Source organism: Vanacampus margaritifer, chromosome 16 (genome assembly GCF_051991255.1).
Source record: "Vanacampus margaritifer isolate UIUO_Vmar chromosome 16, RoL_Vmar_1.0, whole genome shotgun sequence".
NCBI lineage: Eukaryota > Metazoa > Chordata > Actinopteri > Syngnathiformes > Syngnathidae > Vanacampus > Vanacampus margaritifer.
Window position 1 is genome coordinate 6,362,127 of NC_135447.1, and position 17,090 is coordinate 6,379,216.

Here is a 17,090-nt window from a genome sequence, read left to right on the forward strand (position 1 = left end):
TAGCAACAACATTAATCAATGACATTTTAAAATCAACCGTTTTACTTTTAAGACTAAGTAATATATTTCTGCATTTCTTTCGTTCTTAAGCAACTCAAAAGAAGCAAAAGTACCTTGAATTATGCTGTAGGTGTACATTGCCATCTAGTGATGAACGAGCAGTACTTCCGGAGTGTTGCATTATTATCTTCCCAAGTAATTGGGTTGAGCACAAGAGAAAAATGATGCCAATAAAGTCTGCATCAGTCATCTGAACAATGTAATCTATTTATGATGAATGTGCTGAAGTTTAGACAAAGGAGATGAATGCAGTGTACATCATCCATAAATTAGGAGTCATTCTACCCCGTGGGGGATTAATTAAAGTTCTTATTGTAGCAATATTTCAAGACGGTTATTTCAAACTCAAATTATTTCAAATTCAAGAAAAAAATGGAGAAACATATTTTTGTAATGTAGGCAAATGCAAAAAAAAGAAATCCACGTTTTTTTTTTACTTGCACATGCGCAAACCAATACCCCGCGGCATTTTGGGTAAAATGCTATGTTTTTAGCATTTAGCCTAAAATACGTTGCCAGTCAAAAATGTTTACTCCACAATCCACATTGGCAAGTCCACACTTTCATACAGCAAATTTTTTTTCTTAACAATGTCACAAAAAAAGATGATGGCAAAGAATTTGTTTAACAATGTTTTTAATGTTTTCCAGTTCAGATACACAACATACAGTGTGTAATAGCCTCTATTTGAAATAGAAATATTAACTTTAATTATTTCAACCCCTGTGTGGTCATGATGCTCTCTCACAGTATCTGGAGCTTCAAGCATGTTACTGAATCAGACTAAATGAACGAGACAAACAGGTGCAAACTTTCTTTTTTTTCTTTTTCTTTTTTTTTTTAATACCAATCTAGCAACAAATATTATAGGCTACGAAGAATAAATTGCCGTATTTTCAATACTCCCCCCCCTTCTTATAACCAAAATGCCAACATCAAAACTTTTTAGTGTAAACTTGGTGAGTGTGCTTCCATTTCCCATTGACTTTTCCAGACTTTCCTTATGTTGTTTTAGAACTTATGAGCATCTTTTAAACCAACCTTCAAACCTTGTGCGGACAAAATTGCAAAAGATAAGCAAACCGATCAAAGACCAAGAGAGCATAGAAGATTTTCAACCTCCAAATGACAGCTTGTAGCGTATGACAATTCAAGACAATGTGAGACACTAACGATTTAACCAAAACAGCATCACAGGTAATATTCTATGGTTGGTTTGGAGCACATTTCAAATATCCGTCTTCTTCGGATTCATTTCCTTCATCTGTTCTTTGGCTTTGCAACCAATGAAAGGACTTATTTTAGTCAAATTACTTTACTCTATATAATTTCTTGGATAATCATATGCAGTTTTATTACCACAATACGAAAGCATACCTGAGCTCCTTCTTCCGCTTATACTGACCTGAACTTTTGTCTTTTTTTTCCTTTTTTTTTTCATTAGGTAGATCATGTGCCCGTAACCTTTGGGAATTTGCTCAGGAGCTCTAGAAGAAAAGACAAATTAAACATACACAAGAGCTAAAATCAAGTAAATCATCTAAACTTTGCACCTGTTGTCACAAACAGAAAGTTCGGCCAGTCAATCAAAACCAAACGACAAATAATATTTACAAATCCCAGTTTGTCCTCTTACATTTTAAAAAAAATGTACAGTTTTGTCCGTGTGTTGGTTTTTGTATCTTTTTTCTCTCTTTTTTTTTCTCTCTCACAAGTCCTGTAAGGAATGGCAGTCCTGGGCTTCCGTGTGTTGTTCTTCTCAGCACGCAGGAACGCAGAACATTTACAGTGAGACAATCCCACTCCCTTTTGATTTTGTACTGAGTAATGCCTAACATTAAAGTTTTTTTTTTTTTTTTAATAATGTTTTAAAAATGCATCCTCTGTGCATCGATTGCCGTGACAAGCTAATTCAACATCACATCACTGAATCGTTCTATTGAGTCCAGTCTCAAGGTCACTGGGATTTCTTCAGAGCTGTCCGTATTCAGTTGTGCGAGTGATGTGAAATGCACTTTTGCGAGGTTCTCACCATCATAAATAGATCTCATTCTCCCGCTTGGTTGAGGAAAGCAACAAAAGAGGCGGGACGATTGGTGTCAGGCAGTCTTCAAACACGCAAAGCATGTGGCTAATGTTGGTCACGGACACAAACCTAATGTAGACTACAGCCATGTCAAGTTTCTTTTTTTTTTACTTCCTGTAACAGAAATGTATTCTTCTTGTCATTCAGTGACGGCGGCTGTGCAAACATCACCGTTGGCAAAAAGATAAGAGCAAAATAAAGAAAAAGAGGCTTGAGGAGTCTCATGGGGCGAAGCCTCTTGTGTTATAGGATTTGAAAAAAATAAAGAGGAAATATTTACTCTCCGTTATAGTTTTACACAATATTCATCTCTTAATACTTTAATATAAGTACCACAAAGTGCAGCTGATTTTGAAGTAAGAAAATTGCCAAACTCATTAAAAAAAAATATTTCTGTCCACACTCTTAAGGGAAAACAATATCATGCAACGTAGTTAAGAAAACTCCATGTTCTTTTCTTAAATTAGGATATATCTAATCTATGTTCTCTAAAAAAAAGAAAAGAAAGAGACCAGCCACAGTGGAACAGTTGTTTGTGTGTGTTTGTCAAAAACAAAAATGAAAAGGTTGGCACTTTTATGATGGTAATTCCTTCAGTTACGATACAGTCAGCGTGGACCTCTCCAGGCAGTCCACGGGATGCCAGCGAGAGAGCAACTTTATCACAGTACTTGGCACCAAGAATGCTGGTAAAAATGAGATATCAGAATATCTTTCCCCCCGCCCCCCCACCCCCATTCATATCCTTACAATTTATTAATAATACATCATTTACATTTTGTGATTTTTGTATAAAAGACTCCAAAAGGGAAACCGAGTCTTGATGGGATCGCATGAAAGAGGACAGAGCCATTATGTTAATGGATTAATGAAATGAAAGAGGGTCCAGATGCGATGAGGCGGCAAAGGAACGGAAAGAGTGAAATGGGTTGGAGGTGTGTGTGTGTGTGTGTTGAGTGTACAGACACACATAATTAGAGAGGAACAAATAAACAAATGGGCATGAGCAGAGCCACTGTGCATGAGACACAATGAGTGGAATGGGAAGCATGAATTCCGGGGTGGCATATGCCCAAAAAGTTGAAGCCCAAATCTGGAAATATCAAAATGACATCAACCTAAAACATTTCTTTTAAATCCTTCCAACCCATTCAAAGGTTTCATACTAAAATACAGTAGCAGCTGTTTGCGTCTTGTTCAACACACATGATCAAGTCTCACTTCCAGATTGGGCTTTTAAAGCTGCAATTTGTAAATTTCAAGGAACCACTGGCTCGTGACAAACAAAAACGTTTGCAAAGCTAAGTATTTTATTTTGAGTGACCTTTCATAACCCCATGAAGACTTGTGTTAACCAACCAAACATTATGCACAATGCGTCACAGATTATATTTAGCTGAGTGCTTCTCTGAAAAAAATAGTCACAAGTTTTCAGATAAATCCGGTAACTAAATGGAGCTTTTTAAAAGAGAAAAATTAAATTGCATGTCGTTGCAGGAGAGATGCTGTCGTATGGGGGAGACGATGACATCAGAGGAATCCGATTGGACGTTCAGTAAGTGCTATGATCTCACAGCGATACCATGACAACCTTGTCACGTTTTTTTTGGGACTTTTCTGGACCACAATATCACATTTGAAACTATTGCAGAAAAAAAAAAAGATTATATTGAGGAAAATCATCTCTCATACACCCTCATGTTTTTTTTTTTGTACATTGGAAAATGGCTACGCTATTACTAATTTTTCAGCATAGCGGAATAAAAAAAAAAAAGTTAAAATGTACAATATAAATGCTGAGCTGAATTAACAAAGAATTTAATGAATTAAAGACTGAATTGAGCATAAAAATAAATCTAACTTCCTATTGTGTTCGTTGATTCAATTAGAATGTGATGGGAAATGACTATGCTATTAGCTATGTTTGAAATTAGCAAAAGAACAAGCTGCAAACTGTGATGCACTCATAAATTCCATGTAAATTTGTAGTTGATATGCCGATAAAAGGAATGAATTGAAGTCTGTAAGGCGAGTTGATATATCACTGCACATCCTAATAATCCCCAAATACCATGAAAATATGCCCCCAAATATGGGGAACTATTTGTCTCCAAAATATTCACCCAATACATACGCGAATGTCACGTTTGTCATTTGTAAACATTTAATTCTGCTTGTGAATTGTTGATCATGGGATCAAACGTCACACATTTTAAATTTATTCACACAGATTCCAAACGTTCACCTGTGGAAAGGCCAGTTCATCCTCCGTCCGCTAGGAGGCAGTGTTGCTGCCTCTATTAAATGGGAATAAGTAATCTCGTTTTTCGTTTAAAAATTGGAAATTGAAATTGCTACTTTTTTTGGTCGGAGAGGAAGAACAGTATCAAAGCAAAGCAATCTCGAGGTAAAATAAATAAATAAATACAGTCGTATCTTGCGTCTCAACTTGTGTTCAAGGGGAAGTCAACCCCCCAAAATGTTCACAATAATATGTTCTATGCAGCCCCACTAGTCCAAACGGTATTTTGATGAACTCTTTTACCGCCAAAAACGTTTAATGACGTATACTGAAATCCAAATGAGTGCCGCCAAAAACGTTAATTGATGTGTTTTTTTTTCTCAATGGGCAGTGCTACTTGTTGTGCAGCGCTGCCTCGTCAATGGGCTTGTGAAATCACAAACACCCACTAACTCTAGCCAGCAGATGGCAGCATTGTGTCTCTTTTCAATGGGCTCCCGGTAGTATGGAATTACAATGAAACATGACGAATCTGATGAAATAGAACGTTTTCAAGGATGACGTGAATGAATATTGCATTTACGGAATATGAGTTAAGCAGCAAATCCACTTGTTTTTATCCATATCAGGGTTGATCAGGGTTCAGGTTAACGACCAATCATAGCTCATGTGTTGTCTGAAGCTGAGCCGTGATTGGTTGTTACCTGAGTCCTGAGCAACGGTGATGTCATTTTCAGTCGACAGGATTAGCAAAATGGCCGCCCTCTGAGATGGATAAAAACAGGATTTTGTTGCTTTTCGTATTGAGCAATGGCCAATGTGTGTGAATACTTTGAAACTGTGTGACATTTGTTACGAAAATAAATGTGTGTGTCCGCTGATCCACACATTCAACATTCCACAAGCAGAATTAAATATTTACAAGAGATAAGTCATGAGAACTGCACACATATTAAAAAAAAAGTGAAAACTGCGAATGTATTTTTGTGAATCATTTTGAGACAAATCTCTCCCGATATATACTCAGTTAACTTTGAGCGGCGCACGGTTGACATCAGACCAATCTGGTGCCTACTAAGTGCTTAAATGCAAATCCATAGCAACGTCATCACTTTTCATGTCTTTAGTTCACCTTTGATTGTTCTAACAAAACAGAACTTGGAACATCTGCTACCAAATTAAGAAAAAAATCAGCCAAACATTTTGTACCTTGTTGGAGCTTGAGTCCTTGAGTGCTGGCGTGGTTATTACAGGTGAGTAAAGCAAGCGGAAGAATAAGACTTGGCTGCTCAATGCTATTTGTAATTGCTTGTCTTTCAGCAATCAGAGTCAACCCAACCTTGACCAGTGATTACGTTTATAGAGGTATTTGTCACTGCTTAAAATCTTACAAACTGCAGCTTTGTTTAAGGGCTTCATGAAAAATACCTAGTAAAGAAGAGTAGAGGGTGATGAGGGTGACGATGTATGCTGCGTGCGCGCCCACAACGGCGCTGAGGAGCTTGTGCCGGTTCCTATACGCGAGTAGTGGAGTGTTGGTGTGGCAAGGCATTGTTGCTGTGGCTGGGGACGGGTGTAGTGGAGGGGGCGGGGACGGGGGGGTACGTGTTGAACGGATGGAGGGGCTGCATACTGCTAATGGTGCTGGGGATCATGGTGATGGTGTTGGCCGTCATGAGCGGCACATCCTCCGGCGCCCGCCGCAGCGCCAGCGTGTAGTCAGGCGGGCACACCGGGGGCCGCAAAGGTTCCAGGTCGCCATGGATGCCACGGGAAGGGAGGGGCGTGCCGTGCTCCAGCTCCACTCTTTGCTGCTTCATCTGCAGTGACATCAGCTCCTCTTCCTGGCTTAGGGCCAGGTCGTTGTGCGGCGGGGCCCCGACCACTCCGAGGCCGACGCCCATGCCCATGCCCATGCCCATGGTTGCGCCGCGCTGCGGGGACAGGCGGCGGTGACGCCTCTGCATGAGTTCGTGGCGCTTGTCTCGTTTGTAGTAAAGTGCAGCAAAGGCCAACACGTTGAGGAAAAGGAGAGACGCGCCCACGGCCACCGTCACGCTTAGCTCCGTGGAATAGTCCCTCGTCTCCGGAGGGAAGGGAGTGTTGCGGGGTCTCTCCGAGCCGTCCGGCTCAGGTGGATAGGTGGAGATTCCAGGGTGCCTTGTGGAGCGGGTGTCGCTGTTGTGTTTGATCTTACCGCGGTTGTTGCCTCCAGGCGGCAGTGGCGTCGTGATGGAGTTGATGATTTGCTTGTGGAGGCTGTGGAGGTGCGGGACCAACTCCAGCCAGAAGGCGACCTTGTTGGCCCGGTAGTTGTCTCTGACGCGCGGCTTGAGGCCGATATGCAAGTACTGCTTGTCTTTGGAGCTGAACTTGGTCCAGATGACTTCCTCAAAACGGTTGGGCTTGGTGTGGATGAACGTGGTGTCCTGAGGAACTGGGAGGTTCGGATCACTGCAAAACACAATTAAGGAGATTGAAGAAGAAGATCTTCATAGGTGCTACACACAAATATGGAGAAAAAAAAAAAGGTTAGGCGATTAAAATTTGTAGGCGTAATTAATTACACGACTTTAATAGTTAACTCATGCAAATTTTATATCTGTTGAAACTGTACAATAATTTAATAATAAATGTAGAATGAAATAGTTTTCATACTCTTGTTAACATAAAAGTGGAAACAAAATGTTAAACTAATATAAATCTGGCTGCTCATTGATACAGGAATTGTGATATTGATTTGTGTTGTGGTCATTTTTCTGCCACTAGATGGCATAATTGCATTCGTAAGACGGTGACAGCTTGGTGCATGTTTCTTTTCATATTAAACATGAAGTAACTTGTGAAAAAAAATTAAAAATAAAATAATAATAATAATATATATACTTCACTAGTCTAAACATGACATTCTGATTAATATTACATTTGTGCAATATGAGTTATGAAGCAAATCCAGCTGTTTTTATCCATCTCCGAATTGCCGTGAGCGCTCGGTGTGTCAAAGCCTTTCCAGCTAACTTAGCTTAGCATAGCTTGCTGCCTGGGTCTCATCGCTATGCGCTGAGCATTGGACGAGTGTGAGTGTAAGGCGACGTGATTATTGTGGGAAATATAAAAGGGGTTACTGAGGATTTGAATGGAATAATCGATACACTCTACAGAGATGTTACAACTAATCTATCAAGTCGCGGGTATCAACAAGCAATAACAGTCACCAAGTTTTATTCAGATAAGAACATGCAGAAGCCCTCAATGGTGCAATAATAATTTGATTACACCATTTATTATTATTATTACTATTATTATTATTATTATATAAGCCAGATAAGCAACATAATAAGATATGTGTTAGACTTAGAGTGGATATTACTGCAAACATGCTTTCTCATCGGCCGCCATAGTAAATATTAAATACACATAGATAGTGATCTAATGGCAATGTCTCCACACTCACATGACATATAATTAGGCACACGGACATTATGATTTATCACACTGCATTATTGTGGTTGTAGTATGCCAGCTGTGAAACTGCACTTGATCAACTCAGATGAGTTTATAATATACAATCACTACAAAAAACAACAACTAAATAGCATTAATTCTGCTAATATAAACAAAATCTTATTCTCCATCATATTTAGAGTAGTGCAGGTACCTAACGCTTTACCTAGATAGACTATCACGTAAAATGTGAAATAACGCTAGATAACTTGCCTCTCATCAGTTGATTTTTGTGTGTGCGTGTGATTAAATACGCAGGATCCTGACAAAAATCAGAAAACCCAATAACTAGCGCTGTGTTCAGTCTACTGTTGAAAATGTTGCAATGATATTTGTCATCAGGTTTTATTGCTGTGGATGAGTCATCAGGACTGTGCGTTATGTAGAACATGGATAAAGAAAGTTGGAACTGAACTTTTTTTCCTAATTAAACCGTTCATTCTAGAGCTCTAAATAAAATGGCTCCCCTGAATACGCATTGCATATTTAGACTATTTAGAATCTACAGTACGGTGGTACTTGAAAACTAAACATTGCACAGGTTGACAAATCTGCAATGCGACTTTTAAAATGCTCTCCTTATTTAGTATGTGCATTTTTTTCCCCCCCACAATTTCAAACATTTCTCATTACGGCCTACTGTAACATTCTTCAGACGAACGGGCTTTCATTAAAATGGCGGCCAGATGTCGAGGTCAGAACATTGTGATTAGGCAACCTTTAATCCAAATAAATTCAAATTCCACCAGATTGGAACAGATCCGGTTTGACCTGGATTTCCTTTACCTCATAGAAGACGCATGCAGGTGTTTGATTAATATTGCACTAAACCTACCCCGTCTTTGCAAAGTTGGTCCAGTACGTCATGACCACAGCGCTGAGCATCACATCATTCTTGGAGAAGTTGCATGGGAATAAATCATTGGCTCCAACCATGGGAATGCCAAACACGTAAGGGATCTCATCTCCGTGGGCCGCATCAGCCCAGTCGGGCCTCGCCTCGGTCTGACAGTGGTGGTGGAAAGTGTAGAAGAAGACGGGGGACTGGAACTCGGCGTGCAATTTGGCGGTGGCCACAGCCGGAGCCACCCACTGGTGGTCTGTGAAGAGAGCCAAGAGGGTCTTCCTTCGCATGTCACTGTTGTCCCGGTCAGCCCAATCTGTATACATGAACTTTATGGTTTCCCTCAGGATATCTTTACCTGGTGAGGAAACAAAACAATGCTAAGTAACGTGGATAAAAGTGGGGAATAATGGATAAAGGCGTGTGACGTTAAGTTCAGCAATTATAGTATAGGTGTATATGGTTTTATGGAAACAATACAATCATGTTGAATTCTAGTCAAAGTCATGAATAATGAGCATAAATTATTGGTTATGCATTTTATACATTTTTCCATGAGTACATTTTATGACAATACAATCTAATTAACTAACCACCTGAGCTATAATTATGCTAGAAATATTGCATTTTTTTGTGTTTGTTCCATTAGTGTGTTCATCGAAGGCCAGCGACACTCACTGTTATTGAAAAAGAGACCACTTGTGAAACTAATATATTGGCACCTCAAAGTTCAACCACAATCCGTTCTGTAATGTTTAACTAACTTTTGACTGACTTTCAAAACAGAATTGACCATTTAGATCTATTAGATTAGAAGGAAGCAATAGTAATACAAGTATAAGCAGATGGTAAGCAATATTACTCTTTTTGTTTTTTTTTTGCACAAAAATAAATAAATTCCAAATTGAAGTATTAAACAGTGGGATTAATAAAAAAAATAAAAAATAAAAATAAAATAAATAAATAATAAAATAAAAATAATAATAATAATAAAAATTAATAATAATAAAATAAAAATGATAATAATAATAAAAAATAAATAAAAATATATAAAATAAAAATAAATAAAAATAAAAATAAAAATAAAAATAAAAATAAATCATTCTGTTTATGCATTTGCCAGTACCTAGGCAGTCTTTTTTTTAATTTTTTTTAATGGAATCGCTGATTTATAGTGCATGTCATACACAATGTAACTCAATATGCTCCATGCTTCAAAGTACAACATTTGAAATACGTTACAAAGAGAATTAGAGATTTAAAAGCAAAAAAAAAAGCATAGTTTTTAACCTGGATTTTAAAGCATTTACACTTGAATCTTTACTTTACTCTGACAATAAAGGTTAAAAGTCAATCGGGGTACTGTAACATTATTCACATGTACAGAAAAAGAACTGCTTTTTAGTGTGATTTTTGAGGGGCGACGTAATATACACGGGTGCGTGTTATCCACATGATTTTATGGTAATCCATATTCTACGCGGTTTAACCTAATCTGGAGAGTTTAAGCCTATCCCAGCAGTTAACACCATGGACTGGTCACCAGCCAATCAGAGGTCACATGTAAATATAGACAACCATTCATACTCAACGAGTAGTAACAGAATGGAGTTAGGTGATGCCACACCATCAGGTGAGAGAAGTAAGGTCCACAAGCAATCAAATAGTCAATATGGTATGAGAAATTTAATGTGTGCAAACAGTTGAGTTCGTTCTTTAGAAAGATCTACACAAACTGAAACCAGCTCTTTTGTTGGGTTTGTTCGACCAGCTCAGCAGAACAAATATTTAATATTTTAATGCCACGTCTCAAGAGCGAGACAGCGGCGGCTGGTGTCAGTCTGAGGTTAGTGAGAGAATTGTGACATTTACCTGTTAAAATGACTTTATATATATTTAAAAAATATATAGAAAACATGTAAATTTGACTTTTTTTTTTTATGTGTCCCTAAAACTAAAAATTTAAATTACGGTTTGATTTGTTACTTAGTGAAGCTGACCGTCAGGGTATCCATAAAGATTGTCGACAAAGTTGGAGATGGTGTAGTCAAAGGAGGGTGCAGATATTCCATCTTCTCCTTCGCTGTCATCCACAAACTTCAGGCCTTCTCCTTGATTTACGCCCAGCAATATGTCGTAATTCAGGAACTCACCCTGGTGGGAAAATTCACAACACGCAATTCATACGCTGCGTACGATCAAAAGAACAACATATACTAAATATTGGAGTAATCCAAAAGTAATCCAGTTACAATACTTTAATATTATGGTACTTGGATTACGTTACTAACTACATTTTTTTAGCAGGTAACTTGTAACTGTAATGGATTACATTTTAAAAGTAACCCTCCCAACCCTGCTTCTTGTTATGACTGTGTTTTGGGTTCGGCCATCGGGTCATATATGACTGCATATTGTATATCGAGTACAGTTCAAACCAAGGTGCACACTGACCTGCTGCATTAGAATCTCAGGGTCATCAGGCACCACGTCACCATCTACAACGGGTCCGAAGGCAATGTGGTAGCGCGCGGGCTGTATGTCCTGGTCCACCAGCTCCCGGAAACTCTTCTTCCTCAGGCAGTCCACCAACTCCGTCATATCCCCCAGAGTGCAACCAACCTTCTTAGCGAGAATCTTGGTGTACATGACCGGCCGGTAGTTAACTGACCAGCTGGAAATGGCGGAGCCGCTCTGAGCGATGGCCCTCTGAAACAAACCTACGCACAAGGTTGGGGAACATAAAGAATGGTGAACCGAAACATAATTATGAACATATATATATATATATATATTTTTTTTTTTTTTTTTCCAGTGACACACTTTTGCTAGCAGCGGAAGATGCATTCACTGCCTTACAGTGAGCCTAAATAATGCATCGTTTGGAGAAAGAGCATTTATACAGCACTGTATTGAAGCTACTTTCATTGCAAGGAACAAAGAATACTTATGCACATTCGGGTCGAAAAACAAAGTATGACACACGAGAAGAGACAGGCAAGGTAATTGGTGACCAGCCTGCACACGGTCTCATGAAGGCTGCAGAAGAGATGACGAAGAGAAAGGAAAATACATGCACTGTTGCGCTGCTGCAGTTATGTAAAGTGGCTTGCTCGCTGTCCCTCTTTTTTTTTTTTTTATCTGCAGATTCTATCATTAATAATTAACCCCGCACACATACACGCAGCAAATTCTGCTTGTGCCCCACCCCCGCTCCTTTCCCTGTGAAATCAATTAAGCAGCCTCTCTCAGCTTGGTTCATCTCTCTTCTGCGCGCACAGCGCCTTTAAAACATCCTCCAACTTTGCATTCACTCAGAATTATAGCCCAGTTTCAAAGCGTGTGAAAGCGGCTTTTGTTAGAACCATAAAGGTGATATACTTACCGGGTTTACATATACACTCGCATTGGGTACACCAGCACACTTTAATGAGATCCAAAGCAAAAGAATTGCAACGATCACAATAATAACGCGCCTATGGAGTGTGATTAAGAATGTGGCCCCAGGTTTGAACATGAATATGTGCCCTTCTCATGTAACTGAACAAAAATGTTAGAGATAGACGGTTATCGGCCGAGCTGATTATCGTTGCCGATATTGAGCATTTTGATGAAAATTTGCATCGGCCTTTTTGAAAAATCATACGGTCGATAATAGATTCATTAAAAACTCTGTTAACTTCAGGGAAACATTTATTTACATTTTTAGTTATTTATAAGAGACGCTGGGAACTCTTGTTTAAATTTAAAATTAAGGTAACATTTTAATATTTCAGATATTTTGGAACACTTTAATTTCTGTAGAAAACAACGATTTAGTAAGTTCTTATTTAACTTTTTTAAGACATGCTAATGACTCTGTGTGGTACCTGAACTTTTTGTTAGAATTTTAAAACAAAGATGTCAATTGATTTAGTAAATTTGAAAAGTTGTTCAGTAAAATTATGCTTAAAAAAAATTCAACAAAGTTAATTGTTGGAGTTTGTATTTATTTTATTTTTTTGACGGCAGTATTTGTATGTATAACAAATGCCGGCTCCAAATATTGGTTAATGGCCTCCTTGACAACTAATGAACGGCCCTAAAAAATCATATCGGTCTCTATCTTGGCAGAGTATCGGCCTCTAATATTTTCATATATTTTTCAGTGTCAAGTGGCATACAAACTGAATTTTAATATCTTTGTAAATGCGACACACTTAAGATCTCTTAGCTGTAGCTGATAAAGTGTCTAGGATTGATCATGTTGTACATATGGCAAATTGAAGGAGGATTCATTTGATAAACATGTAAATAGTTTTAAATTCAATACCAAACATCAGCTGTCTGTCTCATTTTTCCGAGTCAGGGTTATCTCACCCATTCGCAGAGACAAAAATTAAAATTCTTCAAGGTCACCTTGCCACCGCAAAGGCCGACAGTTTGCTATTAACTTAATCAGATTTCTGGGTATAATAAGTATAGGGTGCGAGTTCCATTCATCAGTGGATTTAGGGATCAAACATCTGGTGTGCGATTTGGATTCCTGCCATTCAGAAACAAATATTGAAGGATTAGTCTGTACAGTCAATTATTCAGATTCAGACTTTAGACCAATAGAAGGCAGTGAAATTGTGCAAACCCCTGCAGTTGATAAAAAAAACAACAAAAAACACAAACACACTCCACGAGAATGCGGTTCTTTCTCGATGTCAAGTATACTGACGTGGGCAACATACTATATCTTTTAGTAAATTTGACAAGTACAGCCAGTGGTAGCTCTGTGATCTTACACCTACGTGGAATAGCAATGTTTGGAATGATTACCAGGCGTGTGCCCTAAGGTGAGTATTGTGTTCATGCACCGACTGATAGAAGCCATCTGTCAAGTCAAGCACTGGCTGAACTTGATATTGTGATCCTTTATTAATGTAAACAACTGAGGTTGCCATGTCTGATTAATGCGTCCCCTCACTTTGGATGACATAAGCAAGATCATTTAACAACTAGCCTTGCATGTAAAACAGCGATTCTTAACCTTGTTGGAGGAACTGAATTTTTCTTCTTCTCACTTTCAAGACTCAGACTTCATTCCTTTTTTTTTTTCTTGACATGTCATCATCATTGCTCTCTTTTTATTTATTTTTTTAATTTAATTTTTTTTTAATTTTAAATTTTAAATTTTATTTTTTATTTTAATTTTTATTTATTTTTTATTTAATTAAACATTTTTTTAATTTTAAATTTTAAATTTTATTTTTTTATTTTTTTTTATTTGAATTTTTATTTATTTTTTATTTTTTTATTTTTTTATTTTAAATTTTAAATTTTATTTTAAATTTTTTTAATTTTAATTTTTATTTATTTTTTTATTTAATTAAATTTTATTTTTTATTTATTTTATTTTATTTTTTTGATGTGGGTGAGTATGTGTATGTGCGTGCGTGCGAGTGTGTATGACAGACTTCATTCTAAATGAACTTCCATGGGCATTGTCAGGTTTGTACATGAAAACAAATGCCTATTGAGTCAGTTCCTACTGCGTGTTTTCTTTTATGCATCAGCTCCAATGTGGTTCTGTGTCCCAAGTCAGATTCTTACCTTCAGAGTGGTGAGAGAGGATAAGAAGGTTGACGCAGGTAGCACCGGCTCCCGAGCCAAAGATGGTGATTCTCTCCGGGTCTCCTCCAAAGTGGCCGATATTTTCATTGAGCCAGCGCAGTGCTTGGATCTGATCCAACAAACCGTAGTTCCCTTTGGCAGACTGGTTCCCTGTGCTCAAAAAGCCTGTAAAGTGAATGAAAACAAACATGGAAAAAGAAGTGGGGGGAGGGGGGGGGTGACACAGTTAAAAAGATTGTGTACAAACAGCGGGGCATAAATTCAGAAGCACAATATGAAATGATTATGGGGCTTGACTGACGCTACAACTCAAGTTTAGGTCTGGTGGGATTTGATACGAATAAAATCACTCCAACCTGAGTAATGTCCGCATATCAATGTTGCTCAGTAGAGCAACAATTCTGCACTGATATTCAATCTAGTTTACATATAGGCATAAATAGTTGTTATTATATATGCATTTATCTCACAAAAAGCACCTGAGACTTTGCCAGGCTCAATTTGTTTTGCCTGTTCAAAATAATCATACATAATTGTTTTGACACCCTACAACCCCTAACCCTAGAACTTCCAAGAAAAAGCATTCAGCAGTTCTACTGAAAATAAACGTTTATCGCTATAGTTGATTCTCACACACCAAACATGCTCTGTGACAGCCTTGAAAATGAGGCAATAGAAAAAAAATGAAGCACTTACTACCTTGTTTCCAATTCCAACATGCAATTTTTATGAAGCCGGATTTCCAGTAATAATAGTGACCAAAACAACAACAACAAAAAATACAGAGTAGACTGGACAAAAGTAGCACACTTTTGGTGTAATTGTCTCCCGTGACCCAGAGATGGGAACGGCTTGTTGAAGAGAAACAAGTGCAGGGCACCCACTAGTTACAAAAACTTCCTCCAGTGAAATGGTGAGTTGTATTTATTTTTATTTCTTCCCATGTGTGCGTGCGTGTGAGTGTATTCATTAGTTCACCTAAAACCTATTAAAAAAAATCCCAAACCGTTCACCTAAACCGAACATTTACAGCCAGAGTCGTGAGGCCGTCAGGAGACCCGAGGAAGGACCAAAGAAAGGAAAGTGAAATCCAGCACCGACCAGACACCACCCACCAGGCCACCAACCTTCACCAACCCCAGAAACATCTAAATTCCAACAAATCAGGGAGACCTCAAGAGACCAAAGGAGAGTGAGTTGTATTTTTAATCATGTTTTTATTTGTTTCCGTCAAATGATTTCATGTGATACTGGTTCGTGGCGGGGAAAAAAAATGGTTTGGCACTTTTACTCTAGGGTACCATTATCTGCCTCAGAACTCCCACTAGTCTTTGTTTTCCATTTTGAGTCGTAGATGTGACATCTGTGTTCCAAAATTCTGTCCGTATAGGATATAATGTGCCCACCCGTGCATTATGATTTGGAGAAAAAGTTCAGTGGGCCGCCGCCGCCTCCACTAAGCGTTGTTTAGATCTTGGATCCTGGTTTGCCAGTACAAACGCTCTGCTCTCTACTGAGTCTCCATCTTTGTAAAAGCTTCATTTTTGATGCAATTAGGGTGGCGGTGTGAACTGCAGGGAGTACAAAGAAGCGGTTGATGGAGTACAAAATTGCAGCGTGCTTGCAAGTGTCTGAAAGTTGACAATTATATGCAAGCGATGGTGGCAATGAGTAGCGATGACTACCAAATTGACCTCTCGATAGCAATCAGAGCAACATTCGCATCAGAGTCCACACTCTTCAGCGTACTTACACTACAGTTAACAGCACTTTAAACCTGGAGTGATTTTGTTGCCCTAACCTGGTGATTGTGATTCAGAATACAGTAGCGTATTACACAGTCATCAGCTGGAGCCGGCAGTCCCAACAGACATTTAGCAAAGGGTGGCTACATCAACTTCAGATTTATGTAATTTATGACAAATTCCTATTCCCATTTTTTTTTTATTATATATATATTTTTTATAGATAATTTTAACACAAACCTACCAACTATACCTTATATGATACGTAATAATTAATCTAATAAAGCCTATTTATTTGAAATGCATAATCCTCAGTTTTATGTATTTAGTATTAATAAAGTATAATTACTTTTTTTTTTTTTAATATATATATTTTTTATAGATAATTTTAACACAAACCTACCAACTATACCTTATATGATACATAATAATTAATCTAATAAAGCCTATTTATTTGAAATGCATAATCCTCAGGTTTATGTATTTAGTATTAATAAAGTATAATTGCTTTTTTTAAAATACGTTTTTGGGATGTCTGCATTCAGTATCATCCCCAAAAAATAAAAATGTAAAAAAAAAAATTAAGAAGAAAATAACAGTATATATATCGTGTACATTATAGGTAACCTGATTATTATGCAATTCAAGCAATATACTTTATGTATTTTAAACAAATACTCTCATTATTATTCAATTAGGTCAATTAATCTTTATTAATGCTAACTACATAATGCATTTCAAATAAATAGGATTTATTAGTCTAAATGAATATGTATCATATGAAGTTTATTTGGTAGGTTTGTGTTAAAATTATCTGGAAAAAAAAGTAAATGGGAATTTGTCATGTAAAAAATTTACATAAATCTTAAGTTTGGCTTGAAATATTTCTGTGAGTGCCCGCGTTCCGTCAGTATTGACGTAAGGTCCGTCGATCCGTCAAATTACGACGCCCTTTTCGTTGACGATTAACGAATGACGGGAAACTTCGACAAATTTAACTGAGCGTTG

General features: G+C 37.7%; 1 protein-coding gene across 1 annotated transcript in view; it reads right to left on the minus strand.

Moving 5' to 3' along the window:
- Positions 1–679: 679 nt before the first annotated feature.
- Positions 680–17,090, minus strand: part of nlgn2b (neuroligin 2b) — a 71,077-nt gene continuing 54,666 nt past the window's right edge. Inside the window, exons 5-9 of the mRNA XM_077546671.1 lie at positions 14,317–14,502; positions 11,191–11,456; positions 10,737–10,890; positions 8,728–9,094; positions 680–6,842 (exon numbers count right to left, since the gene is read on the minus strand). Coding sequence (XP_077402797.1) covers positions 5,903–6,842; positions 8,728–9,094; positions 10,737–10,890; positions 11,191–11,456; positions 14,317–14,502 — 1,913 coding nt within the window. The 3' untranslated portion in view covers positions 680–5,902. The remainder of the gene's footprint in view (positions 6,843–8,727; positions 9,095–10,736; positions 10,891–11,190; positions 11,457–14,316; positions 14,503–17,090) is intronic.